The following is a 24976-nucleotide window of genomic DNA, read 5'->3' as shown; positions in this document are numbered from 1 at the left end:
CTCTCGTTAACAACTGCTTACAACGATGAGGCATTAAAGGCTTCCGCCTTAAAACACCGACGCACCTCTCTCTTATATTAAACTTTACATGATCTCAGAACAAATGTAACTGCGCGCACATATCCTAGCCCGTGTACGGATGCAGCATCCCTGTCCGAAACCACAAAGAAGATTTATGCTGCGCCACAGGCATACTCTATGAGACCAGGACAAGTAATATGTGATGCTATACAAGTGTACGGCATGAAACTTTGAAACTTAATTTTATTTTCCCTTTGTCGTAAGCTTCGAAGGCTGAGTGCGCGTGTATTCATATGGACATGGTGTTACTGTGTTCCTGTCGTTGCGGTGGTAACTCTGAGAAAATAAGCCTACTTTACTGTCTTCACACAAACTACGTCTTGAAAAGATATTCTGAGAAGATCAGGATGGACATTCGCTTTGTTGGTGCCCATAGCTGCGCGTGTCTGTCCTGGAACTGGCTGACCTCGGACTACCGTCGAATCGAAAAGAAGACATTGGAAGTAGAGAGCCACTCCTGTCAAAAGGAAGGACGATGAGAGTGGAGGAATGATCCGGCGCAAATCCCTGATGTCGATGTGTAGCGCTCCTGCAGTGTTAAAGAGTAGATATCGTAGCAGGCTCATGAATTTTTGATACATCGTCTGACACATTTCTGTCATTAAGTTCCTCGACATTTCCGGGTCCCGTACCGCTCTCAAATCCGATCCTTCATTCCAAAACAAACATGGCTTGAATTTTTGCGTACAACTACTCTACATCTGCAAATATAAAATAAAACAGTGTAAACGGAATGAATTCTAAACGTTAAGATGCTTCTTTTTCGCAGGTATCCAATTAAGATGTCTTCGCTTCACGATGTCTCGCCCTACCGGTTGCTGCTTTCTCTCCTGCTGGTCGTCCCCTTCGTGCTGCAGGGAGCCAGCGCCTCAGTGGGCTTCACCATGACTCAGGGAGAACCGGACGGCAAATACGTCCGCTTCAGCCAGGTGCCCACCAATGTACAAGCGGACGTCACCAAGGACCTGGGTGCCTTCCGGTCAGTGCGATAGTCTGCATGCCTCGTTCAGCTGGTGCAGTGGCTGCCACAGTCGCTTTTAAAGTAGCTGATGGCTCCGTTTTAAGTGCAAGGCGAGCGGAAAATGCGAAGCTCGTGCAGGGTGTCATCATCTCTTCTTCACTTAGGCACCCACTGCGGACAAAAATTGCTGCACAGTATTTTTCTGACAAAGATCTCTACACAAATGCTTCAATGGAGACGTTAAAAACGTTTGTGCGTTAAATCAGAAAGAAGAAAGTACAGACACATTATCACACCATCACTTAGTGACATCAAGAAGGAAGCAGTTCGGACTCTTTTTGCAGTGCTTTGCATAGAAGGCGAATAGTGACTTCTGCAGTGACCTTTGTTAGTTAGGAACCACTGAAAACAGCCATGAACCTATAGCTTTCTGAGCTACCTTTCTTCATCTGTAGTCCCGGTGGGAAGCTTCGTAAACTACCGAAATTTATTTCGTAATTTAAGCGGCTTCGTTCATTACACCTACACTGATTATTCTTGATTTGTCTTCAATTCACTTCTGTTCAAAGGCTAGCTAGTAGGTTTACTGGGCCCGGAGACGACCCGGAAATGACAGCACCTAGGCACATAACACTTAGAACAATTAATACTATAAATAACTCTGTATAACCTCGCGTTTACTTCAGGTTAAGCTAGAGGGCTGACGATGCGTTGATTGTTCACCTGCCTCGACAGACGCGTATGACAAGAATACCACCCTTATAAAAATTCTCTATAGACAGTCTATAGACTTCTTATAGACTTCATTGCCTTCCTATAGATATTTCTTTTTGTTTATTCATAGTCTGTTGACTGTCTATAGACAAAAGTCTACTAAAAGTGTATGACAATAAATTTATAGATTGTCTATAGACTGTCTATAACATTAGTATTGCCTATAGACTGACCTCTAGGATTTGTCTATAAAGAGTCTATAGTGTTTATAGACAGAAATCTTTGGACCGTCTATACACTGTCTAACAAAATTTTGTAAGGGCAGGCGGGGTCAGCGATAGAAGTGGGGTACACTTACGGAATGCTAAAATGTCCTGTCTCCCTCCTCGCCTATTTCGCAGTTGCTCGCAGCCCGGCCTGTACTACTTCTCCTTCACCTTCATGGCATCCCGCGGGGATTCCTGTCGCATGTCCCTGCGCCGAAACCGCGTGCCCGTGGTGACGGCCTATGCAAGCGACAACGGCTTCAGCTGGGCTTCGAGCGGGGCGGTGCTGTACCTGGCACAGAACGACCTCGTCTACTTGTACCTGGAAGACGGCAAGTTCCACGAGTCTCAGTCTTCCCGCAGGGCGTTCACTTCCTTCTCCGGCTTCCTCGTCAGCGAAGACGTGATGCTGGGCCGCCAGCCCCCAGCGGTCGACACTACCGAAGGACCTCTCCCACTCGAGGACCCAAACGACAACATCTTTGGAGAAATGGCTCTCCTTGAGCTGTCGCAGAACGCCACAGAGACTGCCACACCATGGCCGTAGGACTCCTTCGAGGCGCCACCTCAGTATTCTTTACATTAGCGCCATGTTTCACCGTTGATACCTAAAACATGCGTGCCAGTGTGTGCAAGAAGGCTGGCAGAGGGCATTTCTCAGGCGCTTCTCGACGGCACCGCGGTCTGAATCATTACATCTGTAATAATCATCCGGCCATAATTATTGCTTGTTCATGTAAATAAAACTTGTTGTATGCAAATAAGCCTGTGTCCATGGAGACATTGATCGGAGCAAGACTGCTTTGGATTTGTTTACGTTAATTTCACTCAACTTTACAAGTTGGTCTAGGTGTCAAGCTGACGTAAGCGTTGCGAGATATAGAGGCAAACATTGCGCAAAAATGACATTAGAAGACGTGAATTAATAATTACGCCAGAAGGAAGTTTGCCGTCGGGCAAAATTACTACATAAGCAAGAAAACGTTTAACAACACTCGTACATGGTTATTAGGCTTAATTGTACCACAGCGTGTGCTGCTCTGCTGACCGCTAGATTCTCGCCCTCTCTCCAACAAACTGATTTTTTTTTTGCTTGTGTGAGAGTGTCAGTTTCGTACATGTAAATGTGTGTTAACAGGTCCTGCGCAAGCTAGCACTGCAGGCAACGATAGCCGCATCTCTAGCCTTGGCTGCCCTGCTGTTCACAGTCTTGATTGTCCCACTGATTGTCACAGGCGTTGTTCAATGAAGAGCTTTTCCTATGAACACTCCCTTTCTCCAGTTCGGCACGTGATACAGATAGCCCAGATAGCCCAGAGCCCAGAGAGATAGACAGGCGTTGTTCAATTTGTCTATTCAAGCACAAAACAAAAGGCATCCCTACCCAGGGTTAAGCATTCCAACTAACAACGGCATTTCACGTAACCCTGAGTGTCGCTCAAATTCGCAATAATCGAACAATTATTTAAGGCGAGACTCGTTGTTTAAACCAGTTCACAGATTGTTTTCTGAATAAACGTAAGTAGATATTTCGTTTACTGAGTACATAATATCTTTCTCTAATACTTTACTCTCAACAAGCGCCTGTCAATCCTCTGCAGAAATCTAACAAATGATTTCACGAGTGCTTCTCAATGCCCGTACACTTGCGCGAGTCGCGATGGTCGGCCTAATGCACAGAGAACTAGTGGGAAGTCAATAATAAAAATAAATAATGACAACGCATAAAACAAAAAAATCACGAAGGACGAGAGGACGCCGGACCAATACTTGCCCGGCGTCCTCTCTTCCTTTTGTGCGGATTCTCTTTTGTAGGTTGTTACTATGCGAGAGCATAAAAGCCCCACTGGAACCGCGAGGTACTTCTGAAGTGGCACATTTATTCTGTTTACTAAACTAAGTAATCAACAGGCCTCTGCGGTGCCTCGTTGAGCTCCGCTGCTGGCCCGAAAGACGTGGGTTCGGTCCCGGTCGCGGCGGTTGCATTTCAATGGAGGCAAAATGCTACAGGCCCTGGTACCGTGCGATGTCAGTGCACGTTAAAGAACCCAAGGTGGACGAAATTATCAGGAGCGCTCCAATACGGCGTCCCTCATAGCCTGAGTCGCATTGGGATATTAAACAACCATAAAACCAAACAACAGCAGTTTTATAGCTGTGTGGCGTATCATGTTAGAAGGACTCAGACTGTATATTTTGCGGTCCACAGCGTCAACACTGCTCTGCCCTACACAAGAACTACTAGAACAAAACATACACCACGCAGGCACTGTCGGGCAGGGTCTACCCGGTGCAGTATTTACTCGCATTACCCACAGAGGGATGTTGTAGAGGACGCTCCAAGAACTACTAGAAAATTCTGGAACCATATAAGCTGGTTGGGAAAAACAAATCAAAGAAAGCAGGAACAGATTATAGATGCTGAAGGAAAATGTTTAGAGGGAGACGATGCTGTGGACTACATTACGTCATTTATAGCTGCGTCTTTTAGCAACACCAATGGGGTAATCTCCCCAAGTGAGGCGGCAACACAGGACAGCACAAAAGAGAACAGGTTACAACTGACTAGTCTTAACTGGGAAAAGGCGGAAGCGAATATTTCTAAAACCACATCCGCAGGGATAGAAGAAATTCCAATTAAGCTGATTAATGAACTTGGCCCAAGAAGCAAGGGTGCGCTGATAAAAGCATTGGAGGCAGTCATAACAAATCAGCAAATTCCGCACAGCTGGAGACAGAGTACAATGAATTTGATTTATAAAGGGAAAGGAGATAAGATGAACATAAAATCCTTCCGTCCGATTACGATAGCATCTGTTATGTACAGGCTGGCAATGCAGGCGGTGAAATTAAAAATGCAGTCATGGGTAGAAGGGAATAGGATACTCGGAGAACTTCAGAATGGGTTCAGAAGGGGTAGGCGGTTAGATGATAGCCTGTTCGTGCTTACCCAATGCATAGAAATAGCTAAGGCGGAAAATAGACCTCTGTTTTTAGCCTTTCTGGACATAAGTGGTGCATACGATAACGTGAACAGGGAACTCCTGTGGAGCATATTGAAAGATTTAGGTATTGGTGATGAGGTAATTGATTTTCTACAGGAAATCTACCGAGATAATGAAGTTGAAATTACATGGGAAGGGAAAAAAAGTACCACAACTGTGGGGGTGCACAAAGGATTAAGGCAAGGTTGTCCTCTATCACCGCTGCTGTTCATGCTTTACATGCTAAATATGGAAAGAAGGCTAGAAGAAAGTAATCTGGGTTATAATCTATCGTACAGATTAGGCGGAAATGTAGTTGAGCAGCGACTCCCGGGTTTAATGTATGCGGACGATATTGTACTGTTAACAGATAGCCAGGAAGATTTACAAACTTTGGTTAATTGCTGTGGAGACGAAGGAGACGCTCTAGGATTCAGTTTTAGCGCAACTAAATCAGGTGTGATGATTTTTAACGATACAACTGATCAAGTGCTTACAATACAAGGCCACGAAATACCCAAAGTGGCCGAATACAAATACCTCGGGATATGGCTAAACGAAGGGAAGATATACACGGAAAAGCATGAACAGGCTCTTAGGGCAAAAGGACGAAGAGACGCCGGGATAATGAAACATAGGACATTATGGGGGTACAACAAATATGAAGTACTAAGAGGTATTTGGAAAGGAATAATGGTGCCGGGACTTACTTTCGGCAATGCGGTTCTGTGCTTAAGGGCAGAAGTTCAGTCGAGATTAGACGTAAATCAGAGAGCTGTTGGAAGATTAGCACTAGGTGCCCACGGCAAAACCACAAACGAGGCAGTACAAGGGGATATGGGCTGGGCATCGTTCGAGGCACGGGAAGCTAAGAGTAAAATACTATATGAAGAACGCCTGAGGAAATTGGACGATAACAGATGGGCAGCTAAGGTATTTAAATATTTATACAGAAAGAACGTTGACTCACAGCGGCGGAAAAGAACTAGAAAACTAACCAGTAAGTATGCCGGTCATGAGGACGGAGAAAGAAAGAGCATTAAACGACAGGTTAAAAACGCGGAAGTTAAAAATTGGATGAATTCAATGGAAAAGAAACATAGTGTAGAACTATATCGATTCTGGAAAAGGCAGATCACGAAAGAATTTTTCTATGGTAATCAAGAGGCAGTGCCCTACTTTTTGAAGCTAGATCAGGGTGTCTTAGAACGCGCAGCTACAAAAAGAAATTTAACGAAGAAGATGGCACATGTGCAGTGTGTGGTAGATCTGTGGAAACAATTGAACACCTCATAATCAATTGTGATGGTATCCATCCGGATGTCGATGCAGGCACAATCACTCTTTCTGAGGCCCTAGGGTTTAAAGATAACAATGGTCATGTAAATAAATCTGCAGTGGAAGTCAGCAAAAAGCGATTGGAGGATTGGTGGCTGAAAAGCAGAGATGTGGCATAGGGTTAGAATTGTAGGAAACCGTAGGCAAAGGTGATGGAGAATCTTAATGAGAATTGCCAACACAGTAAACAAAAAAAATAATAAAGAAAGAAAAGCTGAGCATGGTGGCAATTGCCACCACCCCGTTTCAAAGGGGGCGCTCCTATCCATCCATCCATCCATCCATCCATCCATCCGTTAGCCACATCTGTGACAATAAAGAAATAGGATCGCGATATAGGCTGTGGAAATGGCGTAAGAAAGGCAAACAGGGGAGTGGAAGTGAGAGGCTAGTAATTGGCAAAGCATAAAAGAAAAATCGATAAACCAAGAAGCCCTCCTGTTGCGACGATAACAGCACTGTTGCTAGGGCAGGTTACCGTGCCGAAGAAACTCTTCCCTTGTCTCATGACGCAAAGGCGGCTGAGAGTCGTTATCTGGTAGAAAGATGCTAATCCATACCAGGGAAATTCTTAGTTGTACACTCTGTAATGATTCTGTCTTTGCTTCCTCCTCTACCTCTGACTACACTCGTCCTCTTCACTTCTCTCCCACTTCTTTGTTGTGAGCTTCCCTTTAGCGGCTCTCTCCGATCTTATCTTTGTTCGAGGAAGGCAGAAGACGGGCTGTTGTTACTTTTTGTGCTTACTTCCTGCCCACTTTCCTGTTTCTCTACACAGGGGACTGAAATGCCTGTTAAGAGGCTCGCTGATGCCATGCGGGCACCTAATAAGTTAATGTGCCCTGGAGCTTATGCAACTAGGCGACTGGGGCAAAATGGCACTCTTTATGTGTATTTTTTGGTCACTCTTGGCACAATAAATGAAAACGAGATGAAAATGGCGCCCTTGTTTTTTTCTTGGCTCCTCTGGGGTTTCATTCTTGATTGCGCTATCCTCTAAGCATACTAAACTAACGCTATGAAACATGAATGACTACTAACTTACAATGGAGTGAGAGAAGCTATGTAGAACAAAATCTTTCCCTTTTTTAGCTATCTCCGCTGTTACGTCACAACACGAACCATGTCGCGAGTTTAGTGCGAAGGACGGGACACAGGCAACAGGCCATAGGTTCATACATTCCACAGAAAAAAGTAAATATGGAAGATCGATAAATAATCGACCACAGCGTGCAGAACGTTCACCAACAACACTGAGCTCGCGAGAAGTTTACTATTGCAGGAAGTAACAGGTCAGCGAAAAACGAGTGTCACCATCGAACGCATAATTTGTGGCAATCATGCGCGTGCCACTATAGGTAAACGCATCAACGAGGAAAGTTCGCGCTCGCGGCCTCCCCTTGACTCATTTCCAATAAACGCTTATCCCCGCATGGTTACAGCGTTGCAGCGCTTTTCTCTTTTCTTCTCTCTTCCTTCTTTTCTTTTTCGTCACTCTTGCGTGGCAGGAAAGCACGGTGGCGTATCCTCCGCCTATAGAGTGTTGATCGAGCGAGAAATGAGTATTGTTCCAACCGCCCATCATATAGCTATAACGCGCTTTTGCGGTAATGGTGAAGACGTAAAACAGGCAGTGGCGCTTCGTGGCAGATAAGAGGGATGCTGGGAGCATACAAGCCATCCTGTTCGACATGACGTGGTCTCGTAAATGGCTAGGTTGCTTATTTTGTGCGTCTGTGAGGAACGTAGCCCTCATATTATGTGCCCCTGTTAACAAAAGCAGTCCCAGTTTAGAGGATATTTCTTTGCCACTGGGAGATGAATGCAATTTTTTTTTCTGCTTCAGGAAGCTCTGTCATCTCCTAATTCGTGTCGGTTTGATGCGAATGAGTCTAGAGCGGTTCTCCACGTGTAAATAATGAATTCAAGAATTTGTCGGCTCACGTAGCCTTCCCAGTTAACTCATGCATTTTTTTTCGGGCAAGAATAAAAATATCTAAATGTAGGTTTAACAGACCGTAAACATAAAATCCTTTGCTCTAAAGTTCCACTAAAAACCGAGCTCCTCGGAGCTACTCGAGCTACTCGAACGCCAATTCCAAAAGAGAAAAAAAAAAAGAAGAAAAATGCAAGGCAGTCTTTTTTGCCGTCCATTTTTCCAGGAAGGACACCCGACGAAAAAAGAAAGTCAATACAGGGTGTTCCCACTAGTCAGATCCCTTACACTCTTAAACTTAAACTTAAATCGATGGCCGTTGCATAAAACCATAGCGATAAGTTTCATTTGCGTTTTTTTTTTTTTTTTCACTGCGTCAGCGGAAGCAGCTGAAGCGCTATTTATGCGTCCAACTCAAAACGCTAGAGGCCGGTCAGTAAACATCGAATTCGTCCCGGGCTGGTCTAGTATGGCATTGTGTGGCATGGTATTGTATGACAGAGATGTTGCGTGGCAGAGGGTGGACTCAAGGTGAGACAGCAAAATAAACACCGAGAAAACCTTGGACACAAACCACACGCCAAGCCGAGCCGTATCGTTCACGTCGTCGCTGTTCCCACGTGTATTCTGTAGCTGGCAATAATAAAATGAACAAATGAAGCACGCCTCAAACTTTCCTGTCTTGGTTTCCGTTTTGAATCTTCGTGCATCGAACAACGCTGACCATTTTCAAATTGTGTTTTTGCCTCTCCTTTTTTTTCTGCTTTCTTTTTGTCTCTCTCTATCGAATGCGACCAATTTTCGGCTCTCTATCATCAAAAAATCCCGGAGTTGCGATAGGGTCACTGCAACGCGAAAAAGACTGAACGCTTTTGTGGCAAATAAAAAAAGCACATTGCTGATGGCCACAACGCAAGGCAGAGTCGCCGATATGGAAGCCGTGAATCGCGATAACCGAGACCAGACGCCCAGCCATGCTCCTTTGTGCAGACAAGGCCCTCACCTCACGCCTTCCAGCCTTTGGAACAACGCCTACTTGGCGGGCTTCGCTCTTTTGATCTCATCGTGCCCGCTATACGTCACCCTTCTCGGCTTTTAGGGCTTCTTTCCTCCCTCAGACTGCCGATGATTTTCGTTTTTGCTGAAGTTTTCCCGGTGCCTTGCGGGTTCCGTTTTGGAACTTCACTTGGACTATTAGCGTATCTCTACTCTTCTCCCTTCTTCGCACAGTACACCCGACCAAATCTTCAACTGCATTGAGTGTTGCATCGCTAAATTCACCTTGTAAAAGATTCTTTTCGGCTACACCGCTAGCATATTCATGCTGTAATTTGACGCGTGAGATGGCATTTCGTGGTTCGTTTTTATTTACAATGTTTTAGTGGAGTACCTGAGTGTTTAGATCAAAGTTATCAGAAATATTCGTCTGCCACTACGATGAGCCGAAACAAGCGGAATACGCAGCAATGGTTCTGGTGGCGCATTTGCGCTTACTCTGGGTAAACGACTTGTCCGCCACGAAAGGAGTGGTAGTTTACCCAGAGGAGGAGGCCATATGGGCCAGAACCATTGCTGCGTATTCCACTTGTTTCGGCTCTTCGTAGTGGCAGACGATGAATATTTCTAATAACTTTGATCTAAACACGCAAGTACTCTATCAAACATTATATGAACAAAAAAGATCTACGAAACGCCATCTCACGCGTCAAATTACAGCATGAATATGCCAGTGGTGTAGCCGAAAAAAACCTTTCACAAGGTGCTTTTAGCGATGCAACACCCGAGCGAGTTAAAGATTTTGTCGGGTGTACGTCAGGCACCTTGTGGCACTGAGGAAGATATCAACTTGGTTAAGCATGGATCATTACTACGACTTAGAATAAGGAAACCATGCACAAGCTACTCTTTGTGCAATAATAGTGGGCATGAAACTAAAATACAAAAATCCTAATGTGCGCACAACAATACATATTAGTGATTAAAGTACCTGTTAACGCAACAAGCCTAATGCATCAACCTCCACAGTTTCATAACAAATATCGCAACAGGAAGAAATAGAGTAACGAATATGTGCTGATAATTTATTAACCTGATTACCTATATTTCTATCTGCTATAGGCAAAAAAGTATTCACCACAGAATTGTAGCCTGAATATCTCACAACGCATTCGAGGCATACCTTTTATTTGTAAAAATAACGTACCGATGATTGCGGGGACGGGGTACAAACAAAAAAGCTCCTCTGTACTTCACGGTGAATTTATTAGTCTTAAAGGCAAAGTTCTTTCATTCGCGCTCTTAACCCGAATGGAAAATCTGTAACTACAAATAAGTCTAGATCATCCTATCAAAGTACCAGAAGCAATATTCTTCGCAGCCAATTTATAGGAACTACATATTCAGAAAAACTTGCGGAATTCAAAGCTTATAAGAAATTTGAAGAGAACCTAAAAACGGCGTGAAGAAATAAATTTAGATTTCTTTTTCTGAATACATAGTTCGACTGCAGAAAATCCCTCCGCTCGTAGTGACACAGTGGTTAGACACTCGACTTCTGAGCCTAAGGACACGGGTTCGATCCCGGCAGTGGCGGCAGCGTTTTCATGGAGACGAAACACAAGGCGTCCATGTACTGTGCGATGTTAGTGCATGTTAATAAGCCCCAGCTGGTCGAAATTAATCCGCAGTCCTCCCCTGCGGTGTCCTTCGTAGCCCATTCTGCATTTGGGCGTTAAACACAAACATCATACAATTCAACTGTGGGAAATACTAGGCTCTAACTTAAATTTTGTCACCCCCAATTAGTCAGCAAGAAGCCACGAATTAACGAAGATATGTGAAAATAGAAAAGTTCTCAGAAATGTAATTTTGAGAAAAATGCACTTATGTTTCCATATTCACTACAATGATACGAAAGGTGCCAGGATAACAAAAGCTATTTCTTGTATTCTTGGTGTCTTCGCCAAAACCTTGCTTCAGGTTCCTCTTTTTTCAGCGCTGTTCCTTATTTTCAGACGAGCGCCGAGCTCTTCCTTCTCAACTTACTCTATGAAGCCGTTTGAGAGCGATTTCATACTGTAGATTTGGTATGATGCCCACTGTTGTCAAAAACAGCATTTCGGGCTTTATTTCCATCATTGCAGTAAGCCACGGTGTTACAATTGGCAATATTCAGTCTGTCAGCCCCAACAAATGTCGTTTTGGGGGCAGCAGCACTACACCAGCTGGTTGATTGACTTTCTGGTGTTCTGCGCCCTGTCATGGACGCACTAGCTGAGAAGGTTTGGCTTCGACAAAGCCTGAAACACTGGGAAACCGCGAACGATGGCTATATAAATGAAAAGAAATCTTGATATGCTAGCTTCATCTACGTTTAACCTGTCGCGTGGAGCACTGTCGCCTATTTTCGAAAAAATAGCACTGCGGCGTACCAGCTCCTCGGTAGTATCTTTCTTTACAAAGTTTTTGTTGTTGTTGTTGACCTCAGTAGGCATGGCTGTGTTCGTCCTTCTTCTCTTCCTGCTTCTTGTCTTTGGCCGTGTGCCGTTGCGCTGAAAAACTATGAGTGTAAATCAGGCATGGCACATGCCCACGCCAGGGGATTTGCCAGGGTTCCGGGGTAAACGTCAAGCAAAATCACATAGACGATTGGTTGCAACGAAACTTTCTTTTCCTCGTCCTCTTCCTCGTAGTCCTAACTACGAATAACACGAATAATTTTCAAAAAACGATAACACGCCAGTAAAACGGTCAGAGCAACACAGCCTCACCGACCAGGCATCAGTGCTCTATACAAGTCCCGTCTACTGACGAATTTTGCAGTTAAGAATGATAAAAACGCTAGTAACTGAATTTATTTTACACATCTATCGATATTTCACATCAAATAAAGCGAAAATAGAAAGGAAGGAAAACAACATATGAACCAATGCTTGCGCTATACAAATTCTGGCCCCTACGTCCCAAAATTATCAAAATTCTCCATTCCTTGTACATGTGTGCGCTTGTATCCGCTATGCACCCTGCCCAATCCCCCGCCGTGGGTATGTGCCATAAGCCTTAGGACATCGTCATCATCATCATCATCATCTGCTATGTTCAAATTCCAAGAAGCACGCCTTTTGGTGTCATGTTTAAAAGGTTAGAGCCCTCCTTCGTACCACTGCTTTGTTTTGCTAATTACGTAGTGTGCAATTTTTTGAAAAAAAAAATTTATATAATATTTTTTTATTTCGTTGATTCATCCTACCATCCCCTCTTAATGAGGGCCTCGATTCTGGCAGTCTGGGTGCCATAGATAGCATTAATAGAGACCTCATACACCTACCATTCCCACCATTCGATCACGTTGCATGTAACACTCGCGGTAATGCAGTATGTATGTCCGCCGTTATATACGAAGGTGACGCTATTGAACACTCTCAAGGACAGTTTGACGATAATTCAGCGCATTAAAGACAGGGATGTAGACCAGACGACAAAGACAGCGCTGAACTTCCAATAATTTTTATTTGTGAATGTTTCCACGCATGTATACGTTCTGCTCGAGCTGTGGTCATCGTCAACGCATGCGCAAATAGACGATCTCTTTGTCGTGTTTTCGCATGCGTTGACGGTAGCCACGGCCCTAACAGGATGAATATATACGTTCAAACACTCACAAACAAAAGTTTTTGGAAGTTCAGCGACTTCCTTGTCGTGTCGTCTCCGTCCCTGCTTTTTTTGCGCTTCCGTCGCTTCAGATATGTACCAACACGCCCAACTCATCACTTTTCTGAAGGAAAGCTTCCACGCAACATAAATACCACCGAAGGTAGAAGATTGTACAGCCGCCGCCATAGCTCAGTGCTCAGTTGGTAACGCACCGCACGCGGCATACGGAGGTCGCGGGTTCGGACCCCGCTTCTGGCAGGAGGTTGTTTTGTCGTCTCCTTTCTCATTAGTTATCTATCGGGCATAAAATGATTATGCTACTAATGTTCCATTGAACCACACCACCAATTAAAAAAAAGACAATTACACTACGATTTCCTTGCTTTCGATGACTGCTGGCTTCCCTCATATGAAGGTTCTGCCATGGCGTTTCTTTGGCCTTCCGCGTTTCCAATTTTCGCCGCTCTACGCATTGAATCTACGGCCTTGTCTTTTGCTTGGACGTGGTGTTGCAAGAAGCTTTTGCAACACTGCCAAACGGGGTCGCTTATCGACTGACCACAAAACGAAGCATATCTCATCAACGCTGCTCGATGATTTAAAACTTGCCCTCAACACCAGCAGTGTAGCCTTATCTGCACTCGTGGTTGCAAATTCCTCATGCGAGTCGGACGCGTTAAGAGATTGCCCACAGATATAAGCTGGGTTATAATGCCGATATGTTCTCACATGCTATGCTAGCTCCGTTTCCCGTCAGAAAACAGTCACTCTGACAGTGTCTATCACTGGCCTAAAAGTGGTTAAGAGAGATAGTCCCAGTTCCTCTTCTATACTTTGTCAGAAATGAGGGCTACTGAAAGGCAGTGTCAGTAATTTTAATTTATCGCGTAGCTTCATATCGTTCTCATATAAGGATATATTCACAGCGAATATCAGTTGCCTGAAAGCGGTGAAGAAGTTATTCTTCTACTTCGTCTAAAATGAGGATGACTCAGAGGCAGTGTCAGTAGTATCAGACTTCAATTTAACGCGTAGCTTCATATCGTACCCATATAGGGATAAAGCAAACAAGGGAAGGGGAATGAGGGGCTCGTTATAAATATGACAGAAGCCAACAGCCACAGAAACCAAAGGGCACAGGGGATTTTTTTTAATTATTTATTTATTGTGTGGCGTTCATCAATTTAGAATATTACTTAATATGTTATCGCTTAAAGCAAATTGATCAAAAAAGCAGAAGAAAAAACAACCGCATGCCGCCGGTGGGATCCGAACCCACAACCTCCGAATTACGCGTCCGGTGCTCGACCTCTGAGCTACGGCGACGGCTGTCAAATCTTCTTCTTTCGGGGGGTATTTATGTTTACAAGTAACCTAACCTTGAGAGTGTTCATCACCGCCACCCACGTTCAGTAGCGGCGGACGTAGAACGTCCTGAGTTACCGCAGGTGTGACGTAGAACGTCATCGAACGGAGAGGGTGGAAGCTGCGTGAGAACCCTCTTATGCTTCCTATGGCGTCAAGGCTGCCAGAACCGAGGCCCCCGCTTAGTTTTGCTGATTACATAGTGTGCAATTTTTTGGTAATAAAAACTTTAGAAATTTTTTTTTCCCTCTTCATGAGGGCCTCAATTCTGGCAGTCTGGATCCCATAGATAGCATTAAGAGGGCTCTCGCACAGCTACCGCTCTCGTCATTCGATCCCGCCCCACGTAACACTCGCGGTAATGCAGTATGCTCTATGTCCACCGTTATATACAAAGGTGATGCTAATGAATACTCGCAAGGACAGTTGGAATAAAGGCAGCGCAATAGAGACAGCGACGGAGCCGAGAGGACAAGGACTAGCTTACAACTTTTATTGTGAATATTTCCACACATAATTTCATCCTGTTCGAGCAGTGGACATCGTCAACTCATGCGCAAATAGGCGAGCTCTTTGTCGTGTTTGCGCATGCGTTGACGATGACCATGGCTCGAACAGGATGCATGTATGTGTGGAAATATTCACAAATAAAAGCTGGAAGTTCAGCACTGTCCTTGTCGTCTCGTCTTCGTCCATGTCTTTTCTGCGCTTCCGTGTCTTCAAATATGTACCAACACACCCAACTCACCACCTTTCTCAAGAACAGCTTCCATGCAACATAAATACCACCGAAGGTAGAAGATTGGAGAGCCACCGCCATAGCTCAGTGCTCAATTCGTAGCGCACCGCACGCGACATACGGAGGTCGCGGGGTTCATATCCTGCTACTAGCATGGGGTTGGTCAAATGTTTAGGGGAATCCCCCAAGTTGGAGTAGATTTGTAATAACAACCCCGGACCAGGACGAATTTTTCTTTAACTACGAAGTTTCTGAGAAAGCTGTATAGCTTTCCTTTGTAGCCGTATGGCTGCGCTCGGGTGGATGCCAATGAGTAATTACTCCCTTATTATAGCATGGGGTTGTTTCGTCTTCTCTTTTCTCATCAGTTAGCTCTAAAGCATAAAACGATTATACTACAAATTTGCAATTGAACAACACCACCAGTTTTGTTTTTGTTTTTTTTAAGACAATTCCGCTATGATTTCTTTGCTTTCGATTACTGCTGGCTTCCCTAATATGAAGGTTCTGTTTTAGCGTTTCTTTGTGCTTTCCGCGTTTCCGTTTTTCGCTGCTTTACGCATTGAATCCACGGCCATATCTTTTGCTTGGACGTGGTGTTGCGAGAAGCTCTTGCAACACTGTCGAACGCGGTCGCTTATCGGCTGACTACAGAACGAAGCCAATCTCAGCTACGGTGCTCGATGAATTAAAACTTGTCCGCAACAAAAGCAGTGTAGCCTTATCTGCACTCGTGGTTGAAAATTCCTCATAAGAGTCGTACATGTTAAGAGATTGCCCGCAGATATAACTTGGGTTATAATGCCAATATGTTCTCACATGCTATGCTAGCTCCGTTTCCCGTCAGAAAACAGTCACTCGGACAAAGTTTATCACTGGCCTAAAAGTGTTAAAGAGCGATAGTCCCAGTTTCTCTTCTATACTTCGTCTGAAATGAGGGCTACTGAAAGGCGGTGTCAGTGATTTCAGTTTATCGCGTAGCTTCATATCGTTCTCATACATGGGATAGATTCACGGCGAATACCAGTGGCCTGAAAGCGGTAAAGAGAGATGCCTCAGTTATTCTTCTACTTCGTCTAAACTGAGGATGACCCAGAGGCAGTGTCAGTAATATCCGACTTCAGTTTATCACGCAGCTCCATACCCTCCTCATATAGGGATAGATTCACAGGGAATATCAGTAGCCTGAAAGCGGTAAAGAGAGATATCCCAGTTATTATTCTACTTCGATTAAAATGAGGGTGCCTCAGAGGGAGCGTCAGCATTATCTAAATTCAGTTTATCGATTAGCTTCATATCTTTCGCAGATAGGAATAGAGGCTCAAGATTTTTTTTCTCCCAGTTCCTGAAAATTTTGTATATAAAGGCAGAAAACGCACGACGTGAGTGCAATAGAGTGCCTTCGCTTCGAGTCGGCCCCATTGCTTCACAGAAGCCAAGCTACGTTCAACTCACGGTTTTCACAGAAAGGTCAGTGCTGTTCCTCTTTTTAAGAATACTGAAAGTTTTCCTCAGAACAATTTTGTGTTCGATTTTAATTTGTAGCGAGCTTGTAGTATATAATTTCTAACGACTGCACATTCGAAATCAAGGTTCTGTTTATTTTTCTTTATTTATTTCATAATCATCCCCTTTCTATTCCTTGAGGTCATAAATACCTCTAAAAAATTTATCTCCTTGTTCAGTATTAACGAAGGTTTGCCGATTTGCGTTCATTAACGTGTAGATATTTTTTCTAGCTCATTTTGCGCATTGTTAAATTATATATGGTACCTACCGCGCAAAAAAAAAGTTTGTTCAAAGGGCGTGACACCGAAATCAGGGTGAAATAACTACCCCCCCTCCCCGCGTATTCTGTGGTTCGTTGGCTTCACTAGAGCGCGAATGATAATTGATAAATCTAAGAGATGCTGATTGAATCATTCCCCGCAGAATACTTTAACGGCCTCGGCGGCTGCATTTCGATGGAGTCCAATTGCAAAAGTGCCCGCGCGCTGTGAGATTTCAGCTCACGTTAAAGAACCTCAGGTTGTCAAAATGAATCCCCTGCCCTTCCCTAGGACACCTCTCATAGCTCGCGTGTTGTTTCACGTAAACCCACATATTGCACAATAATACTGCATTATTGCTGCATGCCAATGGCTAAATACTTCTACTGTTTCATAATCAGGAACAAAATCAGCACATTATTTGGAAGTCTTTAAGAACTACTGTAGAGAACACATTTAAGAAACCCCTGCCCGAAGGTTTCAACATATATCTGGAGATGTGGCAAAGAATCATAAAGAACAGGATGAGCAAGGCTGTGTGCGGGTTTCCAGGTTCCGCAAAATGTAAGCGCTTAGAACAATGCTGCGCTGATTCACAACGCTGCATAGGACGCTACTTAGCATTGTCAGGAAAACCAGTCTGCCATACTTATCGGCTCTCGCATTTCTCTCAAAAAAGCTCATGTACCCAAATATCTTCCAAGATCTTTCATTTTTCGAATCCGATCATTCATTCCAAAACAAACATGGCTTGAATTTTTGCGCACAATTACTCCACATCTGCAAAAAAAAAAAAACTGTGTAAACAGCATGAATTCTAAACGTTAAGATGGTTCTTTTTTGCAGGTATCCAATTAAGATGTCTTCGCTTCACGATGCCTCGCCCTGCCGGCTGCTGCTTTCTCTCCTGCTGGTCGTCCCCTTCGTGCTGCAGGGAGCCAGCGCCTCAGTGGGCTTCACCATGACTCAGGGAGAGCCCGACGGCAAATACATCAGCTTCAGCCAGGTCCCCACCAATGTACAAGCGGACGTCACCAAGGACCTCGGTGCATTCCGGTCAGTGGGATAGCCTGCCTGCCTCGCTGAGCTGCTGCAGTGGCTGCCACAGTCGCTTTTGAAGTAGCTCATGACTCGGTTTTAATTTCAAAACGAGAGGAACATGCAGGGTTTGTGCAGGGTGTGCTCATCCCTTCTTTTCTTAGGCACCCATTGGGGACAAAAATTGCTGCACAGTATTTTTCTGACAAAAACATATCCAAAATTGCTGCAGTGGAGCCGTTAAAGGCATTTCTGCGTTAAATCAGGAAGAAGAAAACACAGACACATTTTCACACCATTCCTTCGTGACATGAAGGAGAACAAAGCAGTTCGGGCTCCTTTTTCAGTGCTTTGTATAAAAGGTGGATAGAGACATATGCAGTGACCTTCGTTAATTAGAAAGCGCTGGAAACAGCAATAAACCTACGGCTTTCTGAGCTACCTTTCTGCATCTGTAGTCCCGATGAGAAGGTTCGTAATGTATTGAAACTGAGTTCGTAATTTAAGCGCATTCGTGTATTATACCTACGCTGATTATTCTTTATTTGTCTTCAATTCACTTCTGTTCAAACGCTGCTAATAGGTTTACTGGGCCCAGAGACGACCCCGAAATGGCGGCACCTAGGAACATAGCACTTATAACAATTAATACTACGAATAACTCTGTATAACCTTGCGTTTACTTGAGATTAAACTACCACGGTGGCGGTGCACTGACTGGTCACCTGCCTCGACAGATGCCTATGACCCTTATAAAAATGGTCTATAGACAGTCTATAGACTTCTTATAACCTCTATTGCCTTCCTATGAATATTTCTTTTCGTGTATTCATTGTCTGTAGACTGCCTATAGATAAACGTTTACTAAAAGTCTATGGCAATAAAACTATAGATCGTCTATAGACTATATATAGCATTTGTATTGCCTAAAGACTGTTCTCAAGGATTTGACTACAGAGAGTCTATACACTTTATAGGCAGAAGTTTTTGGACATTCCATACACTGTCTAAAAACATTTGCAAGGGCAGGCGGTGTCAGCGATAGGAGCGGAGCACATTAACGGAATGCTAAAATGTCCTGTATCTCCCTCCTCGCCTATTCCGCAGTTGCTCGCAGCCCGGCCTGTACTACTTCTCCTTCACCTTCATGGCATCCCGCGGGGATTCCTGTCGCATTTCCCTGCGCCGAAACCGCGTGCCCGTGGTGACGGCCTACGCGAGCGACAGCGGCTTCAGCTGGGCTTCGAGCGGGGCGGTGCTGTACCTGGCACAGAACGACCTCGTCTACCTGTACCTGGAAGACGGCAAGTTCCACGAGTCTCAGTCTTCCCGCAGGGCGTTCACTTCCTTCTCCGGCTTCCTCGTCAGCGAAGACGTGATGCTGGGCCGCCAGCCCCCAGCGGTCGACACTACCGAAGGACCTCTCCCACTCGAGGACCCAAACGACAACATCTTTGGAGAAATGGCTCTCCTTGAGCTGTCGCAGAACGCCACAGAGACTGCCACACCATGGCCGTAGGACTCCTTCGAGGCGCCACCTCAGTATTCTTTACATTAGCGCCATGTTTCACCGTTGATACGTAAAACATGCGTGCCAGTGTGTGCAAGAAGGCTGGCAGAGGGCATTTCTCAGGCGCTTCTCGACGGCACCGCGGTCTGAATCATTACATCTGTAATAATCATCCGGCCATAATTATTGCTTGTTCATGTAAATAAAACTTGTTGTATGCAAATAAGCCTGTGTCCATGGAGACATTGATCGGAGCAAGACTGCTTTGGATTTGTTTACGTTAATTTCACTCAACTTTACAAGTTGGTCTAGGTGTCAAGCTGACGTAAGCGTTGCGAGATATAGAGGCAAACATTGCGCAAAAATGACATTAGAAGACGTGAATTAATAATTACGCCAGAAGGAAGTTTGCCGTCGGGCAAAATTACTACATAAGCAAGAAAACGTTTAACAACACTCGTACATGGTTATTAGGCTTAATTGTACCACAGCGTGTGCTGCTCTGCTGACCGCTAGATTCTCGCCCTCTCTCCAACAAACTGATTTTTTTTTTTGCTTGTGTGAGAGTGTCAGTTTCGTACATGTAAATGTGTGTTAACAGGTCCTGCGCAAGCTAGCACTGCAGGCAACGATAGCCGCATCTCTAGCCTTGGCTGCCCTGCTGTTCACAGTCTTGATTGTCCCACTGATTGTCACAGGCGTTGTTCAATGAAGAGCTTTTCCTATGAACACTCCCTTTCTCCAGTTCGGCACGTGATACAGATAGCCCAGAGTTTTTCACTTTCCCAGAGGCGACAGTATAAGGAATTAAAAAAGTGCAAAAAGTCCGTAGGCAGGAAGAAAAGAAGAACGCTAAACGCGAACGGCAGCATTCATTTTCATTTTTCCCCTAGGCTTATCATAACTAATTCTAGATTTCACACAATAGCATGAACGACAACTAAGTCGCCGATACAAACTTCGGCGAAAAGCCCTCTCAAAAGCACGCACCGGGACGACAAGAAGACTCGAATCAGGCGGGCTTCACCGAAGATGACGTCAATAGCTTAGGAGCTCCGCACGCAACACAACGGTCCAGGATTTCCCCCCTTAAGAGAAGTGATCGAAGCTTCCTTTTGCAGTCGCGTTCATATATGTCAAGGTGAACGCCGTTTCTCACTTTGGCGATTGTCTTCTTGTCATAGAATATATGTTTATTGCGTGCGTCAATACCTGTACAAAGAGGGGACTCGAGAGCCGACTAGACCTTCTCGACTCACATGAGGGCTTAATTACGCACTAAAGGCTATAATCAAGACGATGCGCGAAAAACGCGTCTCCTCTTGCACGCAACCTTCCGACATTATCTCCAACTGCAGCATAAATTTTCCTGAAGTACCAATGACGACGCTGCCGCCTTGGTTCTTCTTCCATGTCGGGGACTTTAACACGTACATTGTTCGATCCACATTTTTCAGGAGATGAAAATAAAAGTCAGTTGCTATTCTCACGCTCGCTCTTGCACGCAACCTTCCGACATTATCTCCAACTGCAGCATAAATTTTCCTGAAGTACCAATGACGACGCTGCCGCCTTGGTTCTTCTTCCATGTCGGGGACTTTAACACGTACATTGTTCGATCCACATTTTTCAGGAGATGAAAATAAAAGTCAGTTGCTATTCTCACGCTCGCGATAAAAAAGAAAGAATTACCACAGAAGTTATGAATGATAAAACTATTTAATTAATTTGTCAGGCAGGAACATCATAACCCCTTTCATTGGTTAAAAAAAAACGAGGCTCTAACCGAACAAACAGCTCAAATTTTAAAATGGGTTATACTTTTAACTATTCCACTAGTTAACTGCATGTATTTTCCGCTTAAGCTCGCTATTCTTGCAAGCTTTCTTCCATCAAAAGCCCGACTATTGTTGACAAAATCATTTATTAAGGTTTTTTGGCACAAAAATGCGCCCTCGTAGTTGAGCTCATTGTATTGCATCGAGAAAACATTCGGGAAGCTGTACAGGGTTCAGCTAAGACCTCCTTTACTCGATGAGCCCCGAGCACGAAGCCAGAACATTCAAATTCTGCGGCGCTTGTATTCGTAAAATACGCCACACTGCAGCGACATATCCTGTGCTTGTCCGCTAATCGCTTAATATTCTATTCGCCGTAATTGCCAGGGGTCTATTCTGGCCGTTCGCTGATGACGCCTTCATCGCCTTTGGCCGAGATTCCTTTCTTGGGCCTGGGCATGCGGCACTTGCCACGAATGCACACGCCTTCGTGCAACAGTGACTGAAAAAAAAAAAAGAATGAAAAAAAAAAAGTTCATTTTTAAAAGCGGCAGGCACACTTATGTTTCCAATAACTTTTCTAAAAGCAGATAATTGCGTCTTGAATTCTTGTTGATAAATCTGCAATCGCTTCTATTTCTAAAAGAAAACATAAAAAGGAGAGAATTGAAACTGAGCGTTTTCGTAATAAACTGCAACCACTTCGCTGGAATGAGGGGTTTTCTTGAACGCAAAATATTACATCTTTACCAGTCCTGGCTAGAATTTACTATCCCTCACTGAATTTGCTGTTCTTTCTGAGCACGTCTGCAAAATAACAGAACTACAGAAGAGGTGAGGACAGGTGAGAACATGATCGTGCATGGTCCTTACCCGACACGGTGTGCCGTCTTCTTCTAGTCCCATCCTCAAGTTGCCTTCCGGCAGATGGCAGAGGTAGACGCAGTGTCTGCGAACCTTGTCCTATGGGAGAGCAATGAAAGAAACCTTGTGTGACACTTCGAACGTTATAAAGAACATTGTACACTGCACATGCTGGTGGCTTGTTTGATATTTTCTGCATTTCTACGGTCAGCGTAATTTTAAGAGGCAAAACTGCTTCTGGGCTTGTAATTTATGTGCAACGAGAGGTTATAAAACAATTTAGACAACCTATCATTCTTTTTAATGTACGCCGAGACTAATAGTCTTTTCTTCCGGGTGTTTTCTTTGTGCGTGGCCGTCGCGGGACGGAAATGCTGTCTGAAAATTGTGGCTTAACAGTTGGCAACCATAGCCTGCTGGGTTATGATAAGGGCTGCTGCCTTGCTAATCATTTTTTTTTTACCCGCAATGCAATCTCGTCGAGTCGGAATTACGCATTCAGCTTTCTTGCTACATTGGCGGTTGCGGTAATGTCCGCCTCTTTGAACCGGCAAGCCATGTTGGCACATTGCCCCACACGTGCTATAGCGCTGACTGGAATTCTAAACAAATCGTATGCAGCGAGACTTCACCCAGCATGTCTTCCTCGTGCATGCTCAGGAGAGAGCTTCACCACTACCCTCTCCCTCTTTTACTGCCATTAGCAAACGTTGAGGAGCTTGTGCATGTAAATCATATCAAAGAGATCATCTGTCATAGTTGGACTCGAGAAGGCTCATTATCCAATCAAGGAGACCGAGCGAGCCGGGAAACTTCTTTCCTTTGGCAACGACAACGGTGCTAACGACTCACGCGCTTATCTCATCTGATGCGTTACTCTCAATCGCACCATTGTTTCGTTTCAACATGGTCTCTAGTGGCTTTCGCTATTGACTGCTTCATGTATAACTTTTCATTTTTTTACTTTTTTTATGAAGTGACTGCGCCTGCTTATTATGCCTGTGAAGTATGTATGGCTTATGTTTTGGGCCACTGATTCGCAGCAGTATTGGAACTGAAAACGGTTTAATACGCAGGAAGTTAACAAACTGGGCGTAAAATCTTCACACCACAAGCAAAGTGATGCCAACAAATCTTTAGAGGATGCTAAATGAGCCTAGCTTAAAACCTCAGCGTCTTGCTTCACTGCCACTCACCACTTTCGTCCGCATCCTGTGGCACGCCGGGTCCATTGTGATCATGGCAGTAGCGAGGTCAGCGAAGGTCGCTTCATGAAAAAAAAAATGAAGCAAGCAAATAATTATTCGTAGTAAGCTTCCGGCTTTTCTTTCTTTCATTTTTGCTTTACCTCACCAAAAGCTGCAAAGGCGGTCACATTTTTTAATAGGCGTTGCAATTAATATAGACTGCATGCGAAGTTTCGATTGTCTGCTTTCTTAAGATCCCTTCACTTAGCACATCAGAGGGATATGTCCACCAACTGGGATGTACCTCTGCCACCTATGCTCTAATCTCTTCTCGTCATTGCAAAATCACTTTTTTTTACTTTTTAATTTTTCGTTTTTAAAGAACTCCTGGGCCATTTTTTAGAAGACACGTAGAGTCTTACGCAACAGTGACACAAGTGGATTCTGGCTGGATTGATAATGTTTATGATTGACAGGAAAGACAACAATTTAATACTTTTTAATGTAGCGCATATTTCAACCTCATCACTCTAAGATAAGTGGCAGCCGAGGAGACAGAAAATGATGAAAGTCCTTTGAATCAATCGACCAAATTATTACAACAAAAATATGGTCCTGCATACAGAGAGGGTGAGTTGTTCATATTCATGCAGCGCCTGAAATAGTTACTATCATTACGCGAAAAAGAGGACGGGTCTGCTATCATCACTCATTTAATACGACACAGAGAATTTAAACAGTGGCACAGTAAGCACTTCAGGAAGGCAAACTATTCTCTATTCCTCGATTTGACGATACACCCTGAAAGCAACAGAAACTTAACAAACTTCACTCTGAATGCCTTATGAGCCAGCCTAATTTACACTTGGATTCACCTGTGAATAAGCTTTAAATCCCTGCAAAGTAAGTCTCAATGTGACGACAGACTAAATACCAATATTCGGCTAATTCAGTCGCAAACTTTGACGTTTTTAGAGCAAAGAATGATTCTAGCGTCGAACTACAAGCGCATAAAAAATTGTGTTCTGCTGCTTTGACTTCTCTTTTTCTGTGGAAAGCTTTTGTTTCCGGCCAGAAACTATCTCAGTGATCCCTTGGGCGGAAAAAAGAGACAGGTTGGATTGGTTTGCTATCACACACATCTAAAATGTAGCGTAGCACTTACCGAGAACCAGGATCGCCACAACAAACACCACCGACTTCTTCATGTTCCTTGCAAGTGTGTCTCTGCAAAAACTGCTCGTATGATCACGGCACCGCAGCCGCTATATACAAGGCACGGGATATAGCTTCACACGGGCGCGCGCGTTGAAATTGACTGACTAATCTGCCCTTAGCGCACGCTGTTTCAAACCTCTTCTCTCGCGTAAACGTTGACGTCTAACCCGAGTAAGCTGCCAAGCAGTAGCGTGCCCAGAAGGTAGTCGTGAAAGGCGGGATTCCCTCCGAGGCACAGCGCCAACGTAAATGGCGGGGGGGGGGGGGGGGGGGGGGGGGGGGGGGGGGGGGGCCGGCTGGCCTTGATCAGGAGACGGGGGTCAGTTATTTCCATCTTGGCTCTCTGGAAGTGTGCGTCAGCAATAATGCGTCATGATAAGGAGAAAATCTAATTGCAAAAAAAAAGTAAGCGAAGTGTTGCTCAGTAGAAAAATGAATGCTGCTGGCGAAGGGTGCTTCGTGGCAGAATGACAGAGCACAAACGACTACGCTGTTCAGGTCCTCGCCCGTATCGTTTCGTGCGCTATAGCGCAACCACAATGCAGACAAAGAAAAGAGTTTGAGACGCGCTCGTG

The 24976-nt window shown here is 44.5% G+C and overlaps 3 protein-coding genes across 3 annotated transcripts; 2 read left to right on the top strand and 1 right to left on the bottom strand.

Moving 5' to 3' along the window:
- Positions 1 to 863: 863 nt before the first annotated feature.
- LOC149364386 (complement C1q-like protein 3) lies at positions 864 to 2569 on the top strand. The gene is made up of 2 exons (XM_089568678.1): positions 864 to 1060; positions 2158 to 2569. Exons 1-2 carry the CDS (start codon positions 864 to 866, stop codon positions 2567 to 2569), a joined length of 609 nt encoding a protein of 202 aa, XP_089424804.1.
- A 12621-nt stretch (positions 2570 to 15190) lies between these two features.
- On the top strand, positions 15191 to 19363 carry LOC149364385 (complement C1q-like protein 3). Its single transcript, XM_089568677.1, has 3 exons — positions 15191 to 15195; positions 17653 to 17862; positions 18952 to 19363. Exons 1-3 carry the CDS (start codon positions 15191 to 15193, stop codon positions 19361 to 19363), a joined length of 627 nt encoding a protein of 208 aa, XP_089424803.1.
- A 2001-nt stretch (positions 19364 to 21364) lies between these two features.
- LOC149364384 (uncharacterized) lies at positions 21365 to 24556 on the bottom strand. Its single transcript, XM_089570101.1, has 4 exons — positions 24349 to 24556; positions 23193 to 23263; positions 22006 to 22095; positions 21365 to 21634 (listed from the first exon to the last, which is right to left on the bottom strand). Exons 1-4 carry the CDS (start codon positions 24389 to 24391, stop codon positions 21524 to 21526), a joined length of 315 nt encoding a protein of 104 aa, XP_089426227.1. The 5' UTR covers positions 24392 to 24556; the 3' UTR covers positions 21365 to 21523.
- Positions 24557 to 24976: the final 420 nt, after the last annotated feature.

The sequence above is a fragment of the Amblyomma mixtum genome, chromosome 2 (genome assembly GCF_055824585.1).
Source record: "Amblyomma mixtum isolate Tamu chromosome 2, ASM5582458v1, whole genome shotgun sequence".
Classification (NCBI taxonomy): domain Eukaryota; kingdom Metazoa; phylum Arthropoda; class Arachnida; order Ixodida; family Ixodidae; genus Amblyomma; species Amblyomma mixtum.
Note: the sequence above shows the minus strand (reverse complement) of the source record. Positions and strands in the feature narration are given on the sequence as shown.